Raw genomic sequence first — 22,472 nt, 5'->3', positions numbered from 1 at the left:
ATATTTTAATACACTTGAAATAAGAACGAATTATCTTTAAAGTAACTTTTCAGCAACACATACAGGTTTGTTTTAATAAAGTATTTCCTTGACACTGATGAAAAAGTGCTTGTTCCACAGGCAGATTATTTCACTTATAACAAAACATTTTTCCCATGTTATGAGTTAATTTATCTGCCGATGAAACTAGCACTTTTTCATCAATATTAAGGAAATATTTACTCTTATTTACCTCAAACAAGCCTCTATATTTTGCTGAAAAGATACTTTTGAGTTAGTTTTGTCTTATTTCAAGTTTACTAAGATATCAGTCTTTGTATAAATACCCAGAGTTTACATTTGCAGAGGAATTATGTAAAGCAGAGAGAATTTTAAAATAACCTTAATAACATTTACAGTCATACATGATAATCATAACTTGAATAATCTAACTGGGTTTGTTTCTTTTGAAAACGATGCATCACTTCAGTTTTACACTACTTTGTGTTGCTTTGTGGCATAACATGCCAGTGAAATACGTTGATATTTGTTGTCATAACATGCCTGGAAAAAGCACTAAAAAGAGAGAATTGGTAAGAACAAAAACATGACAATCGCTGTGGAAAAGTGATGTCAGATTTAAAATATGGACCAACTTGTTCTGGAAATGTAAAATGTTGCTGATCTCCTTCATTGAGAAGCTTGTCCACGGTTTTGACACATCTAAAGTAAAAATGTTTCCACACCATAAATACTTTCTCTGCGTCCTCTAATAACCAAGTTCTTCTTTTTGACTTTGATTTTCACAGCCTGACTCTCACGAAGACTGGCAGCAAACTGCGTGAGTCACTGCTGGTAAAACTTTATTTCTGTAGCTCAGCTGCCACCTAAAACACAGACGTGTCTCTCATGTGAAACCTGAAATATGCTTCACATGAGTAAGTTGAGAAATTTCTTTATCTTTAAGAGTCAATGCAAGTCTCTCTGTAATTGTTAGATTATCTGAAATGTAGCAGGTTTCAGATAATCTAACACTTTTAGATTTGATTTAAATCACAAGTTATTTATGATGGAGAAACGTTTTCTACAGTTTTCATACTACAGTCCCCAAAGAAGCTGAATTTCTTATTTTTAAATCCAGGTCTAAGCTTAAAAAGCGATTTAAAAGTATTTATTACTCTTGTACTTGTTTGTATCTGATTGGGTCGCTGCCGTTTTTGTTTTTTCTACCTTAAAATAATTTATAGATTATTTAGGATGCCTGAATATAAGCCACACCCACTAACTGTGAAAAGAAAATAAGTTATATAAATAGGCCGCACAATAGGCGTCCATGTTGTTTGAGGTTTTATTTTGGGTTTTTTAATGTTTTATAATGATTGAACTTTTTATTTTTTTCACTTTTATCATTGAATGTTAAATAATAATAAAAAAAGACAACGTATCTTGTGTTTAAACATCTTGTATTGTATCTACACCCTAAATTTAGTTGGTTGACTTTTATTTATTTGTTGACCGGATCTTTTTCTACAAGCTAAAAGTGACTAAAGCTAACTAAAAATTAATAAACGGTTTACTAAACTAACTGTTAAATCTGCCATTTTATTTGTATTACTGCCATTTTAATTAAAATTTTTAATATTTAAATAATAAACGTTTTAAAAACAAGCAGTCAGTAGGACAGAAAAGAAGCATGTGCGTACATAACCAGAAACAAAATTATGTGTTTCACAACTTTCTGTTTGAAAAGGAGGTAGAAGTGAACACTTATTTAATCCTACCCTTTTATTTGTAATTTATAATATTAAATAAATTTTGAAAATGTAAAATCTCATCAAAATGTTTGCCTAAGAGAGCAGAAATGAAGCAAATGTCACTTCACTCCTCTGGATGTCACAGACAAAGGGAAACTTTGTTTTCCTTTTTAATTATTTAGGGTAATTTGTAGCAAATTCTTTAAATGTGTGTCACGTTGTGCATGTTGGGTTTTGTATAGGTCAGAATGTTTTTGCCACAGTTCTGTTCTGTCCATGTTAGAGTAACACAGTTAGCAACAATAACACTGAAATTTACTTTTGATTCTCTCTAAAGTAACTTCCTGTGAAATTGGTGGCAAGTTCTGCAAATCCCTCACAAAGACTTGTAGAGAAATTATTTGTTGGAGGTTTAAGGCTCTACTTTTCTAACTTCCTCTCGCAACTAGCTGTGTTCCACTGACAATAATGTTGTGTATGTCATTCTTTTTATTTAGTTTGATTAATTTTGGTTCAGATTACCAAATGTTTTGGTAAAGTAAAACATTTGGACAGAGTGTTGGACTTTTGTAAAACTCCATTTTGGTCGATGAGCATTTCTGTAAGTTAAAATATAATTTCTGTAAAAGGTTTTACTAAATATTTGTCCAGACAGATAAATGGCCTGATTCATTACTGGATACAGCTAAAACACTCAAACGGTGACGGCGTTCTGAATCAGCACCGACTGACGCATTCCCGTCACTCTGGGACAGAGAATATATTAAATATCATCTATTGATCACATGTCTATCATGATGTATATTATTGATTTATTCTCCAGCCCTATCAGAAGATATTGAAATTGTTGAAACCTTACAGCTTTCTTGTGGTTGGGGTTTGCTTGTTTCGGGTGCTGGTGGGTGAATTTAAAACCCGGTCCATGTTTTGTGCTGTTGGTACATTTCAGGCTCGGTTCTGTCTCTGCTGCTCCACAGGGAGGCTTCACTTCCTGCTCAAACCTCTTGGGCATCTCGCTGTCAGAGCTGGTGAGAGCTGACTGCGCGCTGCTGCTGCAGTTCGTTGCTCTTACGACACCAGTGGAAACTAATGAAATCATTTTTGTGGTAATTCGGAGCTTTTCTCTTTTGTTGCTTACATTTCCGCTTCATTTATTCGTTTCATGTTCAAACCAGCAGCTCCACTGTTGGAATGAAAAGCAAACTACAGAGAATAGTGAAATTACAGCTTCATCTACTGTCCATGCATACAGCTGCCAGGGTTTTAATGATTAATGAATACTTTTAATTTAAATTAGGCCAATTTTGCCTGTTTTTATTCTTCCATTTGGGTTTCTACTGCTTCTAAAAACAGTCAAAGCTTATAAAAACCCATGAAGCTGTTTTTTGTTTTTTAACCAAAAAATTTCTATTTTTTTGGTGTCCAGAAAACGAGCCATTTCAAAAACCTCACAAATGTTGCAGTTAGTTGATATGCACTGGTTGTGGATCAATTAATATTTTTAATCAAGATAATTTGCAGGGTTTGAAATTAATTAATCACAATTAAACGCATTTTAATGAAAAACTATACATCCTCAAAATAAGTAACATTTTCAATTCAAAAATCCCTTTTGCTGCTAAATTAGAAATGAGTTTGATAAATATATTGATTGATTTTAATTTATTCTTTATGTAATCCAAGTTAATAAAATTAAACCCCCAAGAAAAGCAGCTTTTTTGTTTGTAAATGTTGCTTGTGCGTCAGATATACAGGCATACCAGAAACGTGTGAAAACAAAGGTTCCGGCTGCGTGTAAAAACACGACTAAATACGTTAAAATTTATAACATATTAAAATCAATGTAATTAATTAACATTTTGACTCAGCTGTTTAGCAGCTGCCTAATTGATCCAAAACTAACTGGTAACCCAGATCATGATGCTGCCCCCACCATGTTTCTCTATAGGTATTCTGTTCTCTTAGTAACATTTTGTCGCCTAAAAATCAGCGTTGGTTCCATCAGACACATTTTCCTACAAGCGTTTTGGAGATTTTCTATTTTTTTTAGTTCTAATAAAAATTCAAGGAAATTATTCCAAAATGAAACACAACTTATAAAGCTTTTAAATTTTAGATTTAAAAGTCTAGAATTCTAGACAAATGCATATAAAAATATTTGACGTTCATTTGCTTGATGATTTTGATTTATATTTTAGAAAATGTAATGTTTATTGCTTGTTTTTTTATGATGTAAGGCACTTTGAATTGCATTGTTGTTGAAATGTGCTTTACAAATAACCTTGACTTGAGTTCAGATTAAAATAAGTCCATAAAAATCCTCCAGAAAAAAAAAATAAAACTGAACAGTCAGACACTGTTTACAATAAAGAGCTTTACTGTTGTCAGATTTTTGAAGAAGCATCCAAAGTTGATGTAACATATTCAGAAAAAATACAAAGATTTTTAACATTTTCTTCTTGAATTAAGTATTTAGATTGAAGCCAAGAGCAACTGTGTTACTATAGAGCTGAAATGTGTGAAAATGCTGCCTAAAAGCTTGTCAGTGCGACGCATCCTGTTGAAATGTTTATAGCTGCAAGTGAGAAAGTAGAGCATGTGACCTTCCCCCAGAGCGTCCGTGTGAAGGAAGCATATGGAGGCTCACTGAGCGTAAACCCACAACATGAAACCTTCAGAAAACAAAAACAGACATTTCACAAGTCCAGATCTGAAGGAAGAAAAACAAAATAACATGAACTGGAAAACGTCCCCAGATAGAAATACCTCACAGTTGTCTTGTTTGCGTATTTATCAAATGAACTGATCTGCTGAATGCTTGTTTGTGATCACATAAAATAAAATAAAAACAACATTTAGGTGGAGAAAAAGTCATCTCCTGCTCTGCTTCCTGAAATAAAGCTTTATACAACTTCTGCCGCGCAGGAGACACGTGGCAGCCTGGGTAGCGATGGGGGAAATGTGCGGCTTCGTTGCCAATGGTAACAAGATGCAACCTTGTCAGAGGCTAACGAGGCTTTTAGCAACAAAAGGTGTTACAAAAACATCTGACAGGTATTATATTTTCTGTGAAGTTGCAAAACAGTCGGTTGAGTTTTGATTCTTTCCCTTATTTGAAGTTTTAATCTTCTGAGTGTGATTTTTGGAAAGAAAGTGACATCCTTGGCTTTCTGATGTGTTTTTAATAATAAGCTTTATTTGAGGAGGTTTAGTTTGTAACATATATGAGGTTCAGAAACAACCAGTTAATAAAAAACAGAGCATTATCTTGGTTTAAAGGGGCTTTAAATTTTTTTATTTGCAAAAAATAAATAAAAAATGAAATCATGCATCATTTTCCTTTCATTTCACAATGAACTTGCCACGTATTGTTGGTCTTTTACTTAAACTCCCAATAAGATGAACTAAAACTTGTATTAGTAATAAAAAATATATCTTTTTTTTACTTTAGTTCTTTACATGCACACAGGAGGAGGATCAAAAGTTTGCTTTTAGGAACATCATAGATTGACAAGACAATTTGGTCTCACTACTGAAGACAAAATTATTTTTGGAAAATGTATATTTTGGACATGTTTATACTGGGTTCTACGTCTTAAAACGTGCTTAAAAAAAACAATAGAATTGCTTTAAGAACAATGAGTAACATTATTTTACTCAAATAACATTGTTTTGGTTAAAATAATGTTATTTTTCTTAGTGTGAATAAAAATAACTAACAGATTTCTTTGGCTATAAGTTCATGTTCGTCTGGAAAACTAACTGTTAGTAAATCCTCCTTACGGTCGAGCCACATTCCACAGGCATTGCGCCGTTACCTAGCAACCCCAGCAGAGCCCAGCTCTGTTACCTAGCAACCCAAATGGAACTCCAGCACTTTTGTACAGCAGGTTTTATTTTTGTGTGCGCTGTATGATGTCTGCTGGAAAAAACTAGTGTTTTGTTGTTGACTTACCATTCTGACACCACTTGCTACATTCTTGTTGGTTGTGCAGTAGGCTCTACTTCTACTTTTCAGAGATGTATGGTTGTATAATTGTCAACTTCCTTAATGTCTCTGTTTTCCACCTGTTCAATCAGACAGTAGCAGGTTGGTCCCTGCTCTCGGTGTGCTGTTCCAAACTCAGTGAGTTCTGGTGTCGGTCTTCAACTATTTTTACCTCTTATATGATTCAAAGCATAAATGATGGTTTTCAAATGTCAATGTCTCTGCAAAGCCTGTAATTTCAGCTCCGGGTATAGAGAGCGGGAGCAACACACACTTTTACACGTGTGCCTACACACACACTTGTCGGCTGCAGCCTTTACATTTCTGTTTTCTCTGGGTGAACATCCAGCAGAAAGGTTTAGGACGGGTTGGTTTGTTTTTACGCCCTCGTTGTTCTGCCTCTGCACTTCTAGTTTCTATTTTCAAGCCTCCTTCTTTGTCTTTTGTTTTCCTCTTGTCTGTATTTTTATTCTTTTTTTCTATTTTAACCATTAAGGCTGGGTGATAAATTTTTGGGGGTTTTGAAAATGTAATTTTTGGAAAATTGGAAGGGTTTTTGCACCAATACACTCCTTGTGTTTTCATATTTTAGTGAGGTCAGCACGTCCAAGGAAGCCATCTTGTTCGACAAGCAAGTTTTACAGATTCCATTTATTTGGAGTTTGAGTTTGGATTAACTCTGTGATGAAATATTAGGACCAGGCTGAGAGGGGTTTTTTTTATGTGAAAAAAGTCATAATATTACAAGAATAAAGCACGAAGTGTTAATTTTATGAGAACATGAAAAATAAAAAAATTAACTGAGGAATGTTGAGCTTATTGTAAATTTATTGTTTTGCATACGTTTTATATATAAATATTTAATCTTTAAACACATCAACATCAAATTATCATCAGTAGCAGGACTTTGAAGTTATTATACAAATCTATTTCAAAGAAAAAACCTCACAGACTGAGCTGCTCACGTCAGACCAGGATAACTCTAGAAATCTTTTCAAAAATACATTTATTTTTTAAGTGACTTTTTTTCTCCTATTTTTAAGATGTTCTACTAAAATTGCGACTTAATTATGACCATATTCTCGTAATTAAAAAGGTAGTTTAATGTAAAATCTTTACGTCATGTTATAATGTTTTTTCCCTCATCAAAAACAAACCTGGAGTGTTAATTTGATTCTTTAATGCCTTTTTGAGAAATCTTTTAGTCTCCATTGCAACCACTCGGTGGTGCCAAACGCCTGGGTGGACTTAGCTCCGCCTTCGAGGTGCAGCTCCTCCTCAGAGCTGCAGTTTCCAAGCTTCTGCCTCACCGAGAAGCTCTCCCCTACTCAGCTCCTGCAGACTAGCCAGCAGCAATTAGCAAACACCTAGTGGAGCTGCTGAGCTCATTAAATTCTCAGTGAAAACTTGATTGAAAAAAAGTTGTTAAAGGGTGAATAGAGGAGTGGTGTTGTGATGACTCCCTGAAGGCGGAGTTTCAGAAAAAGCAGGATCTTCTTAAAGAGACAGACACCCAATTTCAAGGCGTTAAATTACAATTTAAAATTTTGTTTTAGTCATATTTGAAATATGACAAAATTTTTATAACTGAAGGCAGTATTGTTACTTGATTGTGTTATAAAATGGCACTTTGAGAAAGGAAAATGTACATTACCACCTCTTTTAAAAAAGGATGATTGAAATAAAAGCCACTTTTTAAAAATATCGTCTTTTTTTAGAAAAATAAAATTTGATCTGGTATGAAAAAAATCAAGTATTTAATTCCTAAGCCATCCATGTTTATATAGTTTTTAGTTTTGTCTTTTTTTTTTTTTTAGAGTTTAATTTGTCTCTTTCTGCTGTATGATTCTCAAAGTTAAAGTTAGCAGCCTGGCATTTCTTCCCCCTCATCTTCATCATCTCACCTCTGCTCCTCCGTCAGAGCTGCTGCCTTTTTGGAGATGACAGATAAGAATCGGGGCGCTGTTAGTCATTTTCTGGCTCAGCGATGCCACGCGGCTGAAGCCACGCGATAAGGACGAGCCGTTTGCCTGGCAACAGGTGGAAAGATCGGAGCAGGATTGTCGAGTGCGGCGTGGGTTTGTGCTGCCCTTATCAGCCCGTTTGACTGCCTCCGATGAGGCGCTGCTAATAAGGAACTCAGTCACTGTCATAAAAGATTCAACAGGTCGGATGTTGGTGACAGTTTCCCGCCAGGGGCTTTTATCTTTTTTCAAATCTTGATGTTTTTTGCGAGCGTTTTGCTTTGTTGTTGTTGTGTTATCGCAGAGTGAGTTGTGCATTTGTTTCACCTGATGAAAGTGGGAGTCATAAAGGACAGGGCTGGTTTCAGAGAAAGCACAGTTGGCAGTAAAAATGAGGGATGCTGTTCATTTCAATCCAGCGGATTTCTGCTCCCCACAGGGATAAGCTCTGCAATTAAAAAGTTCAAATAGGCAGCGAGAAGAAATGTAACTTCTTTCATAAAGGGTCTTTTTTCTTTTTCAAGTGGAGGAAAGGAGATTAGTCCTTTTCAAAGCTTGGGGAAAAATAAATTTAAAGGTTTTCACTCCCACAGGCCTTCCATAAATGGATCATGACACATCCTTGCTACACATTGTTTGAGAATAAGCCAGACTAGACTTGTTTTCCTCATTTGCTGTGGCGCAGACGTGGCGCAGAGCTGCAGCTTTTATTCAACAAATATCCAGCAGGAGCTTTTTCTCTACTCTAATATACACACAGACACAGATTTTTATACATTCATTTTCACTTTACTGTTTTAGATCATAAAAAAGTTAAAATGTCAGAGAAAAACACAAAATCTTACCAAGTATTTTTGTCTAATTTCTAGTGCAAACATCTTAGTACATTTGAAATAAGATGAAAATATTTTAAGGGCTTGTTTTAAGTCTTAATATTGATTTAAAAAGTAAAAATTGGCACATTATTTCATCTATAAAACAAAATTTTTCCCACGTTATAGGTGAAATAATCTGCAAATGCAACTAGTATTTAAATCAATATTTAGATATTGACTTATTTCTTGCTGAAGAGTTACTTATAAGTTAGCCTTGTCTTATTTCATATGTACTAATTTTCCTATTTACACAAAAAAGCCACAATCTTACCAAGTAATTTTATCTAGTTTCTAGTGCAAATATCTTGGTACGTTTGAAATAAGACAAAAAATTTTGCAAGTAACTTTTCAGCAAGATACCAAGGATTGTTTTAAGTAAATAATACCTTAATATTGATGAAAAAGTACTAGTTCCTCAGATTACATCACTTATAACAAGACATTTTTCCATTTTATAACTTTATTTGCCAATCAAAGTAGTACTATTTCATCAATTTACTTAAAACAAACCTATGCATCGTCCTAAAATGATACTTTTATGTTGGTTTGTCTTATTTCAAGTTTACTAAGATATTTGCAGTCTGAACTAGATTTTCTGGTAAGATTTTGTGTTTTTGCAGTGTAATTATGAAAATGCAGCTGATGATATTTTCAATTATTAAAGGATAAAATCTAACCCAATGAAACTCGCCTTGTATCAAATATAACTGCCCTTCAGTTATTCACTTTTTTTTGTTCAGTTTTACCAGGTTCATCAGCAATGCAATTTTTCATTTAGTATTTTAGCTCTCTAATGCAAGTTAAGTTCAGCTTAATTGTTGAAGTTTTTTTTTCATCGACAGTTAAGAATTCAACTAAATTATATTCATGCTCTTATTTTGAAATGGCTGCAGAAGCTCCATTTCCTCTCCACCTGTGATGTGGCGCAGCAAATTACATTTAATCTGTACCCAGAGTGCTTTGCTGCAGAACAGGTGAAGGATTTAAAATCTACTGACATCCTGTGAGCTTTCTGGAAGAGTTAACAACACGCAACAACTAAAACTTTAGAGCGAGGGTGTCCAAAGTGTGGCCCTTTGAACAATTTGACTACAAATATGGCCTCAAATATGCTTTTTTTTAAGCAGGAGAATTTTACTGACATATTTAATTCTTCCATAATAGAAAGTGGTAAAGTATTTTTCTTTTACTAGCCATGTCTACTTTTAATTTTAACTATAAGTAGGGCTATAAACATCCAGTAAAGGAAATTAATTCTTCTATTAAACTTGGTTAGTAGGAGGGTTTTTGTTATCCTTTGTCTTAGTACAAATAATGAAATTTAGCTATTGTGCTGTTTTGCTAATTGTGTTAATGTTCACTAATGTGCGCTGTCCTAATCAAATACATTAAATTAAATTGGAAGAAAGCTCTCATTTTGGTTGCTGGGAAAAATGAAAGCTAAAAGATTTTCTACTAAATAAACTGAAGGAAAAAATACTCAAATTAGAAAACTGCTTTATTAAGACAAAAAAGAAAATATTTGATTAAAATGTTCAATTAATTATTGAATTATTAAAAAAATTTAAAAACAAAATCAGTTGGAAAAACAATATGGCTGTCTTAGTAATTTAAACTTTGCGGTTTTTTGTCAAAAGTTTGGACACCTCTGGCTTAGAGGGAATTATTTTTCCAAGTAGGTTGGATTTGGATTATTTTTATTTTTTAATAAATTATAATTTTAAACCAGCATTTCTGCAGTTATTTTGTGTTTTTGTTTCCTTTAAATCAGTTCAATCTAAAACTGATTTTAGACCAAACTCAACCTGCATTGTAAGGGAGCAAATACTTTTTTACAGCATAGTGTTTTTTTATAAAGTCGGTATTGAAGTCGTGCTTTTCACTGAGTCTGTTGAGTGTTTAAAAGGGAGTTATTTGAATTTTGCATAATGACACTTAGTTGTCATGAGGTTTTTTATGTAACCAGCTGAAAGCGGTTGTTGTTATCCCTGCTCTCTGTTCTGTAAATATCTATAAATAAATAGTGGTTGGAGCTTCTGTTGGGTGAACCTTTTTCTATTTTTATTTTTAAGCTCCTTATTTTGTTTTTTTTAGCTTAAACTGACTAAATTTAAAGTTTTTTCATCCTTTTAAATGAGAAACTGTTAAAGGCATTGGCATTATGCCTTTGCTTTCAACTGCAGATGTTTTGGTTAAAGTGTTTACTCAGTCAGGGCGCCAAAGCCAAACCTTTTTCATTGGTGGTCTTGCTCTTAATTGACATGTAACCATGGTAACGTTGGAAATAGAGATGCTTAATGTTGTTAAATATGCCTAAGTGCTTGATTGCTGCTCTGACTCGCTTTCCTGTGTGGTTTTACATCTTACGGGATTTTAAATATACCAACCACTGGTAAAAGCTGCAAGGCAAAAGTATTCAAACCTGCTGAACTTTTTTCCCAAAGTGTCACAACCAACATCTTTAAAGCTGACATATTATGCAAAATTCACTTTGTGCAAGATTGTCATACTTCCATTTGGGTCTGTACAGCTTTTATAAACAGGGCAAGCGCGTAAAAAACCCACCCAGCTGTTTTTTCGGTGACAAGTTAATGTTTATTGTCTGAAAAATGAGCCGTTTCAAAAGCCTCCCACTTGTTAAGTAACATTCCACAGGCTTTGCGCCGTTACCTAGCAACCCCAACCCAGCCGTGTTACCTAGCAACCCAAGCAGAACTCTAGCACGTAAAACACAAAATGTTACCAAGTATTTTTGGTCCAGTTTCTAATGATAATATCTTAGTACATTTGAAATAAGACAAAACTGACTTAGCAATAAGCTTGTCTTAAGTCAATAATTTATCAGTATTGATGAGAAAGTTCTAGTTCCATTGGCAGATTATTGCATTTACAACATGGGCAAAATATCATAAGTGCAATAATCTGCCAATGGAACTAGTACCTTTTCATCAATATTGATAAATTATTGACTTACAACAAAAAGTTAACTTGCTAAAAAGTTACTTTTAAGTTAGTTTGTCTTATTTCAACTGCACTAAGATATTTGCTATAGAAACTGGACCAGAGTTACTTGGTAAGATTTTGTGTTTTGGCAGTGCAGTTTAGAGTTCCGCTTAGGTTGCTAGGTAACAGAGCTGGACTGGGCCGGGGTTGCTAGGTAACGGCATAGTGCCTATGGAATGTGACTTAACAATTGGGAGCTTTTTGAAATGGCTTGCTTTCCAGACAACAAAAAAATATTAAGTTACTGCCAAAAGATGGGTAGGTGTTTTGTGTTTTTTTTGCATTTTTTCTTTTTTAGTTTTCTGTGTACACTCGCCACTCTTACATGCCATATTATCCTTCTGGTGATGAATCAGTGCTCATCTCCCCCCATAGGCCTGGAGAGTCCAACAGTAAACTAGCAACTGAACCCCAGATTCAAATTGATCCAGAAACAGCATAAATATAAGCATCAGGTTAAGTTAAAGCTAAACTTTTGGTTAATAATAACATTAAAACGGGATTTAATCTCAGCTTCACTACTTGATATTAGTGTAGCTACTTTCACTGATGATGACACACATCGGGGTGCTGTGCAGAGATATAAAAAGAAATCCTCCTTGAGGGAAAAGGGCAGCATTTATCTCACAGACTGGCCCACTTTAGAAACGCCAAACATGTTCACAAAATCCGTTTGCGTTTAAAGGAGGCGCCTTCCTGATGACAGCCTGTTTACTGCAGGTGAAGGTGGAAATAAAACTATAAGGCTGATGTTAATGCGACATGTTTGGCCAAATTGAAAGAGAAATAAAGATGACTACTAGTAATGGACAATTAGTTTATTGGGTATTAACTAGCAACATTTACTTGAGAAACTTTTTGTGAAAATTGGCCTAAGAGAATTTTTACAAAACTGTACCGAAGTAATTTTATTATGAAGTATCACTACTCTTACTTTTCTGGATTCTACACACAGTGAGTAACTTTTCTGGATGATGAACAGGCATGTTTTTACTGAAAAATCACCAGATTATAACTGCACTTTTTGTTAATTTATATTGAAAGAAATAGATTTTTTTTCTTTTGCCTGATTTTCAATTGTTATTTTTATGAATTATTTTCATTTGGGCCCTTAAAACTGCCAAAATTTCTACATCATTTTATTTTTTTTGGTCTGTCTGATGATGTAATTTTAAATATTAAATGATTGATGCTTTGATCAGTTACTCAGTACTTAAGTTACCTTTTAAAAAACAACAACAAAAACCCAACAAAATACTCTTTTCCTTTTTACTTTTACTTGAGTAAACATGTTGAACTAGTTTTACTCTTGAGCACAATTTTTGGGTGATCTAAATTTGATGGGCTTTTCCTACATGATCTGTGAAGCACTTTGTGATGTTATCTGTGAAAGATGCAGTACAAATAAAATTTTACTTCAAATTCAAAAACACTTAATTGATCCCAAAGGGAAAATTAAGTTGTAACATATATATATTTACTTACATTCCTTTTCTCTATTTGTCTTTGAGAGAGCAAACTTCCATTATTTTATACCACCATCTACATGTTACTGGTACTTGAAAATGGTCTCAAAACAACATTATTGTTTATCTATTTTGAACAGACAGTAAAAAGTAAAAACAGAAATAGCAGATAGATAGCAGCCGTTAATCATAGTGACTGGCAGCCCTCAGTGTAACCACGGATTTACAGCGAACACTTTTTACAAGGTAAGAAGATTAACGTTCATATACTTTATAAATAAATATAATTAGAAAGATATGACATATTGCATTATGGCGAAGGTACGCATCTAACCGTTAGTAACTATGGAAACAGTGTCCCACCGTCGTGTAGCCTAGCATGTATGAAAAACCTGGTTAGCATCTCGTGTTTTGTACGTTTTTAAGGCTGCTACTATTTAAGGGGAAACGCTGTTTATGACATAGTGACATAAATCATGTGGTGTGAATTCAGACAAAGTCGGTAATTGGATCAACACGTCAGGAGGGAGGAGGTACGGGTCGGTTTCTAAGCTAACTATTTCAAGCTTCTGTAAATATCGCCGTCTATGAGCCCCAACCAGGTGAGTTACGTTCACAGACAAATTAGCTCGACCCGAACAGGTAGAAACCACGAATAAACTGGCAACAGTCGCTTTGTTCAGTACTGCCGATCCTCATTATCCGACGGCCATCATGGCGCCTGATGATGGCGTCGAATGATTAAGTGGCGTAGTTGCAAATAGTTAATAGGAGAGGGTCTGAAGAGCTGCTCTGAAACCAATAGTAAACCAGACTCTGTCTTTAATATTTGCCGTTTGCAGATCATTTAGAGCGCATGCATTCACTTAATTTACTGTCTAGTAATTTTGTTGTGTAAATAGATCGACAATGTTGCTCTTCACATGGCTCCAGCTTAACGCTGTAGGTCGGCGTTGTCACAAAAAGCAGCCTTGTTACATTCTGACATCACAAACTGTGCACTGGGTTTTGCAGAGACAGTCGAGGCAACAGTTGGAGATAGTTATTTTTATTTGTAAAATATTCACATTTAAAAGTCATAGAGTTGTGACAAGTGGCTTTCACAGAGGCTCACAGCGCTGACAACCACGCGGATTATTCAGTGCACATGCATCATGCTGCATTCAAAGCCCTTACGATCATCACAGTTCTTTGCACTTAAACATTTTGGTGAAGTTTTATTTTATTCTGTGCTTTGTCTTCCCCCTTCAGGCTCCAGAGAAGCTAATAAACTGAACACAAGCTATTACACCAGCAGAGCACACACACACACCCCTTCACACACGCGCGCTCACACAGAGGCTGTTGTAAAAGCTGAATGGCACAACAGTGCACATCACGGCTGGTTGTGAAGGCTTTTGCAAGCAGAAACGGATCCAAAGCTGGTCAGGACGGATTATCCGGATTATTTTGAGTTGTGGAAATGGAGAGTGCAAATTTTTCATATTGAAATGCTGTAAACTTTGTTTATAAGCCACCACCGTGCAGGATGCATGGGCTGGTTACAAGTGTCAACGTGTTCACACCGTTTTGAAGTCTTTGTAATGAGATCCCAGAGCCGTTTTCTCCTGGCTTAAAAGCTCCCCTCCCCCACCTGTTGATGATTAAACACTTATGAATTCTTGCAAGTAAGACAGACTTGGATTTTGGAAATATTTCCTGTCATGAAACCACGGAGTGGAGCAGCAGCCATGACTCTGATTGGTGTATGAGAATAGGTAGTTGGACCAATCAGTCCCTCCAGGAAGGTGCTATAGCAGCTATTATTGTAAATAATTAATAACTTTCAAACTTTGCACAGACTTGCAATTTTCACAACATGCAACTTTTCCACAAATCTAATTCCTTAATGTTTTCTGTATTTCCTTTTTTTTCTGACCAATCACTGCAACTTAGCTGAATTTTAACCAATCAAAATGTAACTTCCTGTTTCATAGTGTCTCAAAAACTCTATTTCTTCTCTCTTTTTCTTCATTTCAAAAATAATTTTGAGACATTCTGTCAGATTCCATTATACTGTGTTCACGTTGCCTTCAATGGCCAGTATTTAATTCTTCTTTTTGCATTTGACAACTCGTCTGAAAATGTTTTTATTTGTTGTTTTGCTATTTGAACTCGAAAATTTTATTTGCAGTTTTAATATTAACTCTGTCTTTTTTGGGAAGGTCAGGTGCAGCTATATATATATATATTTTTTTTTTTGGTAAGACAAAAAAAAAATAAAGCTTGATAAATGTAAACTTTTTGAAAAAAAATGCTTAAAACCCAGTAATTTTAAGCTGCAATAATCATAAAAAACCATCACATCATCCTGGAGAGACTCACTAATTCACCAGCTAATATCAATTTGTTGACCTAATAGTGTAAAAACCAGAATGACAAAAAAGGGATAATATCATATTTTTCTTAAAATCTACGTCTCAAAATTAAATGACCAATTTTAAAACCCATATTGATAAATTTTACAGCAATAGATTTCTTTTCTTCTTTTTAATTATTTCAAATAAATGAAATGGATTATGTTATACACTTATGTTTGAAACTGTGCGTAGTTACAAACCAAAGTGTTTTAATTAAGATTACCATATCAAAAGAAGCTGTTACCAGACTGTACACTGCAAAAACATAAAATACCACCAACTGTTTTTGTCTAGTTTTTAGTGAAAACAAATTACTACTCTTAAAATAAGACTAAGCTCAATTACAAGTAACTTTTCAGCAAGATATTAAAGCTAATAAGACTTTAATGGAAAAAATTCTAGTTCCACTGGCAGATTATTTCACTTATAACAAGATATTTCTCCCATGTTACAAATGAAACCTTTTTCATTTATGCTATCACTTTTTCCATCAATATTAAGGATTTAATGACTTAAAACATCTGGATGCAGATAATTAATCTCCGAATGTAAAACTAAGCGGAATAAAACCAGTTTTATTTTTGTTGCCAGAAGTTTCCAAAGTTCAATTTTATATTATTCTTATTTTATCTGGTCCTAATGAAGTATTGAACACATTTAATCATGTTATGTTTATATTTCTTGTGTGTGTGTGCCTCACCACACTGTAAATCTATCGGTACAAAAATAAAGTTGATTGATTCCATTCCTATTTTTTGCTGAAAAGTTACTTGTAAGTTAGTTTTGTCTTATTTCAGGTGAACTAAGATATTTGAAGTAGAACTAGACAAAAGTACTTAATAATGTATTGTCAATCAGACAGTCAAAGTTCTTACTACTTATAATTTATTTAAAGAATTGGTTCATAACACCTCAGATCTGTCAACATTTTGAACATTAAGTACTTTCTCCTAATCCCACTATGTGTTGTTTTGCCATCTAGATGAAGGATTAATTTGGTTTTAGTTACTTTGTATACTTTTTTTTATAATGACTGTTTGTTAGTTTATTTACACTGCAAAAAAAGACAGAAATATGAGCTTGTTTTCAGGCTTCAGGCTCTTTGTTATTAGCTATACTAATTACTAAGTTTCTAGGGAAAAAATAGGCTTTTCTAATTCTGGCACATTCACAAAAATGTTAATTAATGTAAAGCTTCCCTAACAAATAAATTTTAAAAAATCAAATTCTCTGTTTATGCAGAGTCTTGTTTGTATTCATTGACAAAATTATAACAATTTTGTCAATGAATTGTATCATTGTTTGTTTTTAGGTAGAAAAGTTACTGAATTTCTAGGAAAAACTAGCGTTTTGGCTAATTCTGGCCCAGTTACAAAAACGTTGATGTAGATTAAAAAATTAAAACTTTATGGTTTTGCAGTGTACTGTTTATATTTATTGACAAAATTTGTATAAAGTCATTTTAACTTTTCTTTTTTAGCTAGACCAGTTACTCACTTTCCAGGGATAACAGATGGAAAAAAGCGTTTTGGCTAATTTCGGCACATTTACCAAAATGTTAATTAATGTGCATCGTCCCTTCAGAGTAAATTAAAAACTTAAATCGTGTTTTTGCAGCGTATGCTTGCTGTTCAGTAAATACATACGACTCAATTCGTCAGTCTTCTACCACGTTACACAGAACAACACCTACAGTACCTGGTGGCTGTTAACCCCTTCCTGCCTATCCTGCTTCCTTCCTATTTGACGAAGTGCAGGGCCTCTGCTGCCACTACCGAGCCCTTGCTGCTGTCTAGCGCAGTGACCAGCTTGAAGCCCGCCTTGAGCGCCAGCATCACCGTTTCCAGTTTGAGGCAGTCCAGCGTGCACAGGAAGGTGCTGTCCTCCTTCAGGACGAGCCGCGAGCCCGGCTCCGACTTGATGAAGTGGCGGAACTGGATGACGTTTGACGACACGATGAACTCCTCCGGGAAGCCGTCGAGCCGGCTCTTGGAGATCTGCACCAGCCGGCCTTTGACCTTGTCGATGAAGCCGGCGTCGCTGCAGTACACCTTCAGGCCCTGCGACCTCTCGTGGCTGTCCGTCACCTCCAGGAAGGCGGGTTCGCGCTGGGCGGCCCGCTGGTTCTCCCACTCACTCACCGCCTCCACCAGTTCGCCCAGGCGGTAGAAGTCCGCCTCGCGCCGCAGGAGCCCTGCCTCCCGGAAGTCGTCGGGCAGCTGCAGCTCTCCGGTTCGCAGGTAGTTGAGCACGTGGCGGAAAACGGGGCCGTCCCTGTCGATGAACGGGTTGCCCATGGAGTCGGTGTGCTGCACCGCCTTCTTCCCATTGGCCAGCTCCTCCAGGAAGGAACCCAGGTGTTTGGAGAGCGTGGTCCGGTGGGCGGTGTACAGGAACCCGCCGACATTGAGGGTGATGGTGCCTGATGACGGCTTCTTGAAGCTCTTGCTGGGCTGCAGCAGGTCCGGGTTGATGTGCTTCAGTTCACTCTCCATCCTTCTGAGGTTCCATTCCATTCTCCGCCCGGCGTCTCCCCCTCCGGCTCGGCTCCTGCGGTTTTGCTCAGGCTGGAAGGTGCTGTCGGCTGCCGAGCGGCGCGGTTCGGCGGTGGATGGGAGAACGCTGAGTGGCGGAGTAGGAGCTGAGAACAGAGCGGCTCCGTGTGTCGCTCCTCCTTCCCTCCGTCTCTCTTTAAGAGTGGGAGTGCGGCGGCGTCACATTCAGGGAGGAGAAACAGGGAACAAATAACAGAGAAGTGTGAAGCTCTCTTTCTTCCTTTCTTTCTATCATCAGTCCTAAATTATCTTTGGGCAGAGGAAAACAAAAACAGTCACCGCTCACCAGATGGAGAGGGGGCTTCTATAATGTTTGAGGTGTGAAAGTGTCAGACTTCTTGTGAGTCTGAATATAAATCTCCCTCCTTGCAGCTGAATCCATCTGTTTACCACACATTACTACGTGAACTTGAATCTGTTTGAGGGGAACGCCAGCCCGGCGTGGTGCGGCTTGGTTCAACACGTTTCTCTGGCCATGAAAGCCAGGAGTGGGATTGAAGCGTTGCATAAGTAAAAGAGAGTAACTGGAGATGGATTTATATGATCAGTCCCAACTGCAGATCAATAAAGGATCTGTCGGTCTGTCTGTCAGTCTGTCGGTCTGTCTGTCTGTCTGTCAGTGACGTGAGGCAGAGTCTCACCTGTCATCATGGAAAAATAATATATAATCATAAAATAATTTATATTGCCATTTTCACCCTGTTGTTTGTACTATAAAGTACCTATTTTTCATTTAGCTTAACCAATTCTGATTATTTTTCTTCAAAATCACTGAATTTTTGCATTTTCCCATTCAAATGCTCGGAAGCGAAGCAGCAGCGAGCTGAGCTTCACCTTCGATTGATCAACCTCTCGTTAACTGCACTGGCTGCTAGTCTATGAGAGCATGCTCCTCCTGTCTGTACGTCACCAATAAGATGGCTAAAAAACATTTAATATATGAACTAATTTTCCATAGGTTAGCTTATGTATATAATGTACAGTGGTTTTTTTTGTCACCAACTGTGTGTGTAACGTGATTTGTGAGCTCAGAGAACAGATTCGAGGTGAAGCAGGCAGTTCTCCTGCCTCATGGCAGGGGGCGCTCATGATCCCAGACATTGTGACTCCACAACTGCAGAGTAAGAGACAGTAACAGTACTGTAGCTAGCTATACAGTAAAGTGCAGCGATATATTTATAGTTTTCTCCTCTTACCACAACAATCACTTAATAGTCGCAAAATAAACATTAAGTCTAAAACCATACTACTGCAACCCACTGAATGTTCTGCTCTTTGTGTGGGAAATATCTGAGTGTTTTTTTTTTTTTTGTGGCATTGTTGTCAGTTGCTCTGGCAACGAGTCTGTGTAGCCTGGCCAATGCATAGAGCGAGAAAGACGTGGTTTTGAGTTGTACTTTAACGGGTTTTCCCTTTGCTGTGGAGCACAGCACAAAATTAATAATATCTACATTTCCAAGTTTAATTGAGTTAACGGAATTATTCTACGGCGGCAGCGCGGCTAAAAGAATAGTCTTTTTGCCCTCCAGCTTGTCCGCATGCGCGAAATTTCCATGTAAACACTAACATGCAGGGAGTTTTTAAGTTTCATTTTTAAGTTTGATGTGATATTTGTTTTTAAACTGTGTTTTTATTGTGCAACTAATAATTTTGATGAAACATTTTCTTAAACAAAAATCGAAATATTTTCCCCCTTTTCTTCTTTCCTTTCCTTTGATTTTCCTTTCTTTCCTTCCTCTCCTTTTCTTCCCCTGCCTGTTGCAGCCGTCCATGTTTTGGCTGGTCGCTCCTTGTTGACAGAACTGCGGCGTGAGGCGCTCGCAGCCTCACGCCGCAGTTCTTCAGTTTCCACTCTGTGATTTCATCTGTGTGTTTCAGGCTTCCAGTACAACTGTAAAAAATCACACTTCATATGAAACATGAGAAAACACACAGAGGGTCCAGCAGCGCTGTGGGCTCGTTTGATGGGTTTGGTTTCCGACTGGCGGAAATCTGTGACAAAAACATAAAAAATGCATGGTTGGCCTGCAGGAGGTTGTTTTTGGTGTTGGCAAAGTGGCTGTGCTTCATTTCATAGGTGAAAAAGTAACATGGTGGAGTATTGTGCTTTGTGTTGCAGCACCGTTTGGGTTTATTTCCAAAGAAAGTTTGAATCTTTGGTCACTAGCCACTCCTTTACTGACAACCAACGTGTACCGATTTCACGCTTCAGTGGCCACACGGTGAGTTAGTGATTTTTATCCAATTATCCCTCTTAAAATGGATATTTCTTTCCATTAAGTGAAGAATTAGATAGATAGTAATTCAATAAAAAAAAATTAAGATATTAATGATGGTTATAAGCAAAGTTGCTAGAAATGCAGAAATCACAGCGCTGTATATTAGTATACACAGTTGAAACCAACTATTTTTAGTCTGTAAAACAATATTTTTTTGCTTTATAACAAAACACGTTAATAGTTTAAGGGTGAGCTTCTGCTACTCATGTTAAAAATGGCAGGTATGAATTTGATCTGCTTTGACCTCTGAGTTATTTTACTTTTTGAAGATTCATCAAGCTACTATCTCACTGTAAAAATGTCTCTGTTCTGCAAAAATCTTCCAGTGCACTGCAAAAACAGAAAATCTGACTATTCTTACCAGTATTTTGGTCTTGTTTCTAGTTCAAATATTTTAGTACACTTGAAATATGATAAAACTAACTCAGAAGTGGAATTGATGGAAAAATACCAGTTTTCTTGTTATAAGTGAAATAATCTGACAGTGGAACTAGTAATAAAAAAAATCAATTTTGAGGAATTGACTTAAAACAAGCTCAGATTTCTTGCTGAAAAGTTACTTGTTACTCAGTTTTATCTTATTTAAAATGTACCAATATATTTCTACTAGAAACTAGACTAAAAATACTTGGTAAAATTTAGTGTTTTGAAGTGTACAGACATTTTGTAACCAACTTATTGCTGTTTTTTCACCAAAGAGAAGTGCTACACCAGTTTTAGAGTTTATCACTTACAAAAAAGCTACTTTATTTTCCTTGAGTTTAAAAAATGACATTCTTGCTCAAATTACAGGATTTATTACTTTTTCAGCAGCTTGTTGGCATATTTTCTTTAAGAAATTTCCTTATAATATGACTTTAATTACATGATAATATCACTATTTTAATATTTAGATCCCTCCCATGAACTTGTGTTGCCCCCATTTGCATGCTGCCCTGGGCAGAGAGCCATAGGTTTCATATCAACAGAGTTTGCAAGCATGGCGATCAAAATATGACATCCAAACATTGATATCGCCATGGCGATTGCTGTTAAATATGTTTGTGGAGCTCCAGTATTCATGGTTCCCAAATGATTTGCTGTGGTGGCCAAGCTTTAACGATGTTGTTCTGTTTTTATATTCCTGTAAAAGAAATGAAGATTTTCAGAAGAAATTTTCAGTTTACTGGCTTCAGGCGAGGATCATGAAACGGACACTTGTATCAAAGCAAAAAGTATGTCATTAAATTTTCATTTGAAATCCAGCACAGCTTGGAAAATACCAGTTACCCTGGGTAGAGCAAAATGAAGGAATATTTATGGATTTTCTTTCTCCAAACATCGAGCGAATCAGAGTAACAGGTGTGATTCAACAGGTTAGAAACCACTTTCGCCCCCCAGAGCTGCCGCTACAAATTAAAGACTGGAGATTCACTTGAGCAGAAGCGCTAAATTTAAACACGTCCTGCATGAATTGCTCCAGGTTGCAGCTTTGAGCTCCCAGAGAGACGGCTCTTTGAATCTCCGCTGTGATTTTCTAATGGTGGGTGATTAGTTGTGTCATCCTCAACAACACTTGATTGGAATTGCAAACGAGGATCAGGTTGTGGGAGGCTAGACCTGGTTCCTTCCTCCTGTTGATTAAAACCGTTTCATTCAGGAGGATTATTGTCTCAGTTTTTCTGGAATAATGAGATTAACTCCGAGTTCTTCCTGGTTGTTGTTGTTCTTGTTGGATTTCAAATTTCCCAAAATGCTATTAGCGAGGACTCTCCTCTGCTGTTAACAGCGGTGAATTATTCATAGCAGGGCTTTAAGAGCTTGTGGTTTAACATGGAGTCACTGACTGCTGTGGAGCTGGCATGGCAACCACTTTAATAAAGCCTTATATGAGCTCAGAGCTGTCAATCTCTTCCTTCATTTATTATGGGGATCTATGTGCTCTTTGCAGTTTGTCTCATTAGCTCAAATTCAAGAATTATGCTGCTTAGGAAAAGCAATTTCACAACAAGCAGGTTTTATTTACCTAAAATGTTATTTTTTCTGGATGAGAATATAATTAATTTCATCCTTTTTGGGTGTTTTCAAAACAACAACTAGGTGCAGAAGTTTGACGTTAATGCAGATTTCTAAAGGTGACTGCTCCTTGAATAGGTTAGGACAGTTTTATGGGCTATACAAAACATGTTCATTACAGTTATTGCACAAAATCATTCTTGTATAATGGGATT

General features: G+C 36.2%; 2 protein-coding genes across 2 annotated transcripts in view; one reads left to right on the top strand and one right to left on the bottom strand.

The window, feature by feature from the left end:
* Positions 1-22,472, top strand: part of LOC116722980 (general transcription factor IIF subunit 2-like) — a 49,387-nt gene that overhangs the window by 4,996 nt on the left and 21,919 nt on the right. The gene's annotated exons all lie outside the window — the stretch shown is intronic.
* kctd4 (potassium channel tetramerization domain containing 4) lies at positions 14,062-18,119 on the bottom strand. The gene has a single exon (XM_032567430.1). It carries the CDS (start codon positions 17,942-17,944, stop codon positions 17,168-17,170), a length of 777 nt encoding a protein of 258 aa, XP_032423321.1. The 5' UTR covers positions 17,945-18,119; the 3' UTR covers positions 14,062-17,167.

Source organism: Xiphophorus hellerii, chromosome 7 (genome assembly GCF_003331165.1).
Source record: "Xiphophorus hellerii strain 12219 chromosome 7, Xiphophorus_hellerii-4.1, whole genome shotgun sequence".
NCBI lineage: Eukaryota > Metazoa > Chordata > Actinopteri > Cyprinodontiformes > Poeciliidae > Xiphophorus > Xiphophorus hellerii.
This window is presented reverse-complemented; position numbering and strand designations above follow the sequence as displayed.

Coding starts and splice junctions, on each gene's coding strand:
- kctd4 (XM_032567430.1), bottom strand. CDS start 17,944: ATGGAATGGAACCTCAGAAGGATGGAGAGTGAACTGAAGCACATCAAC.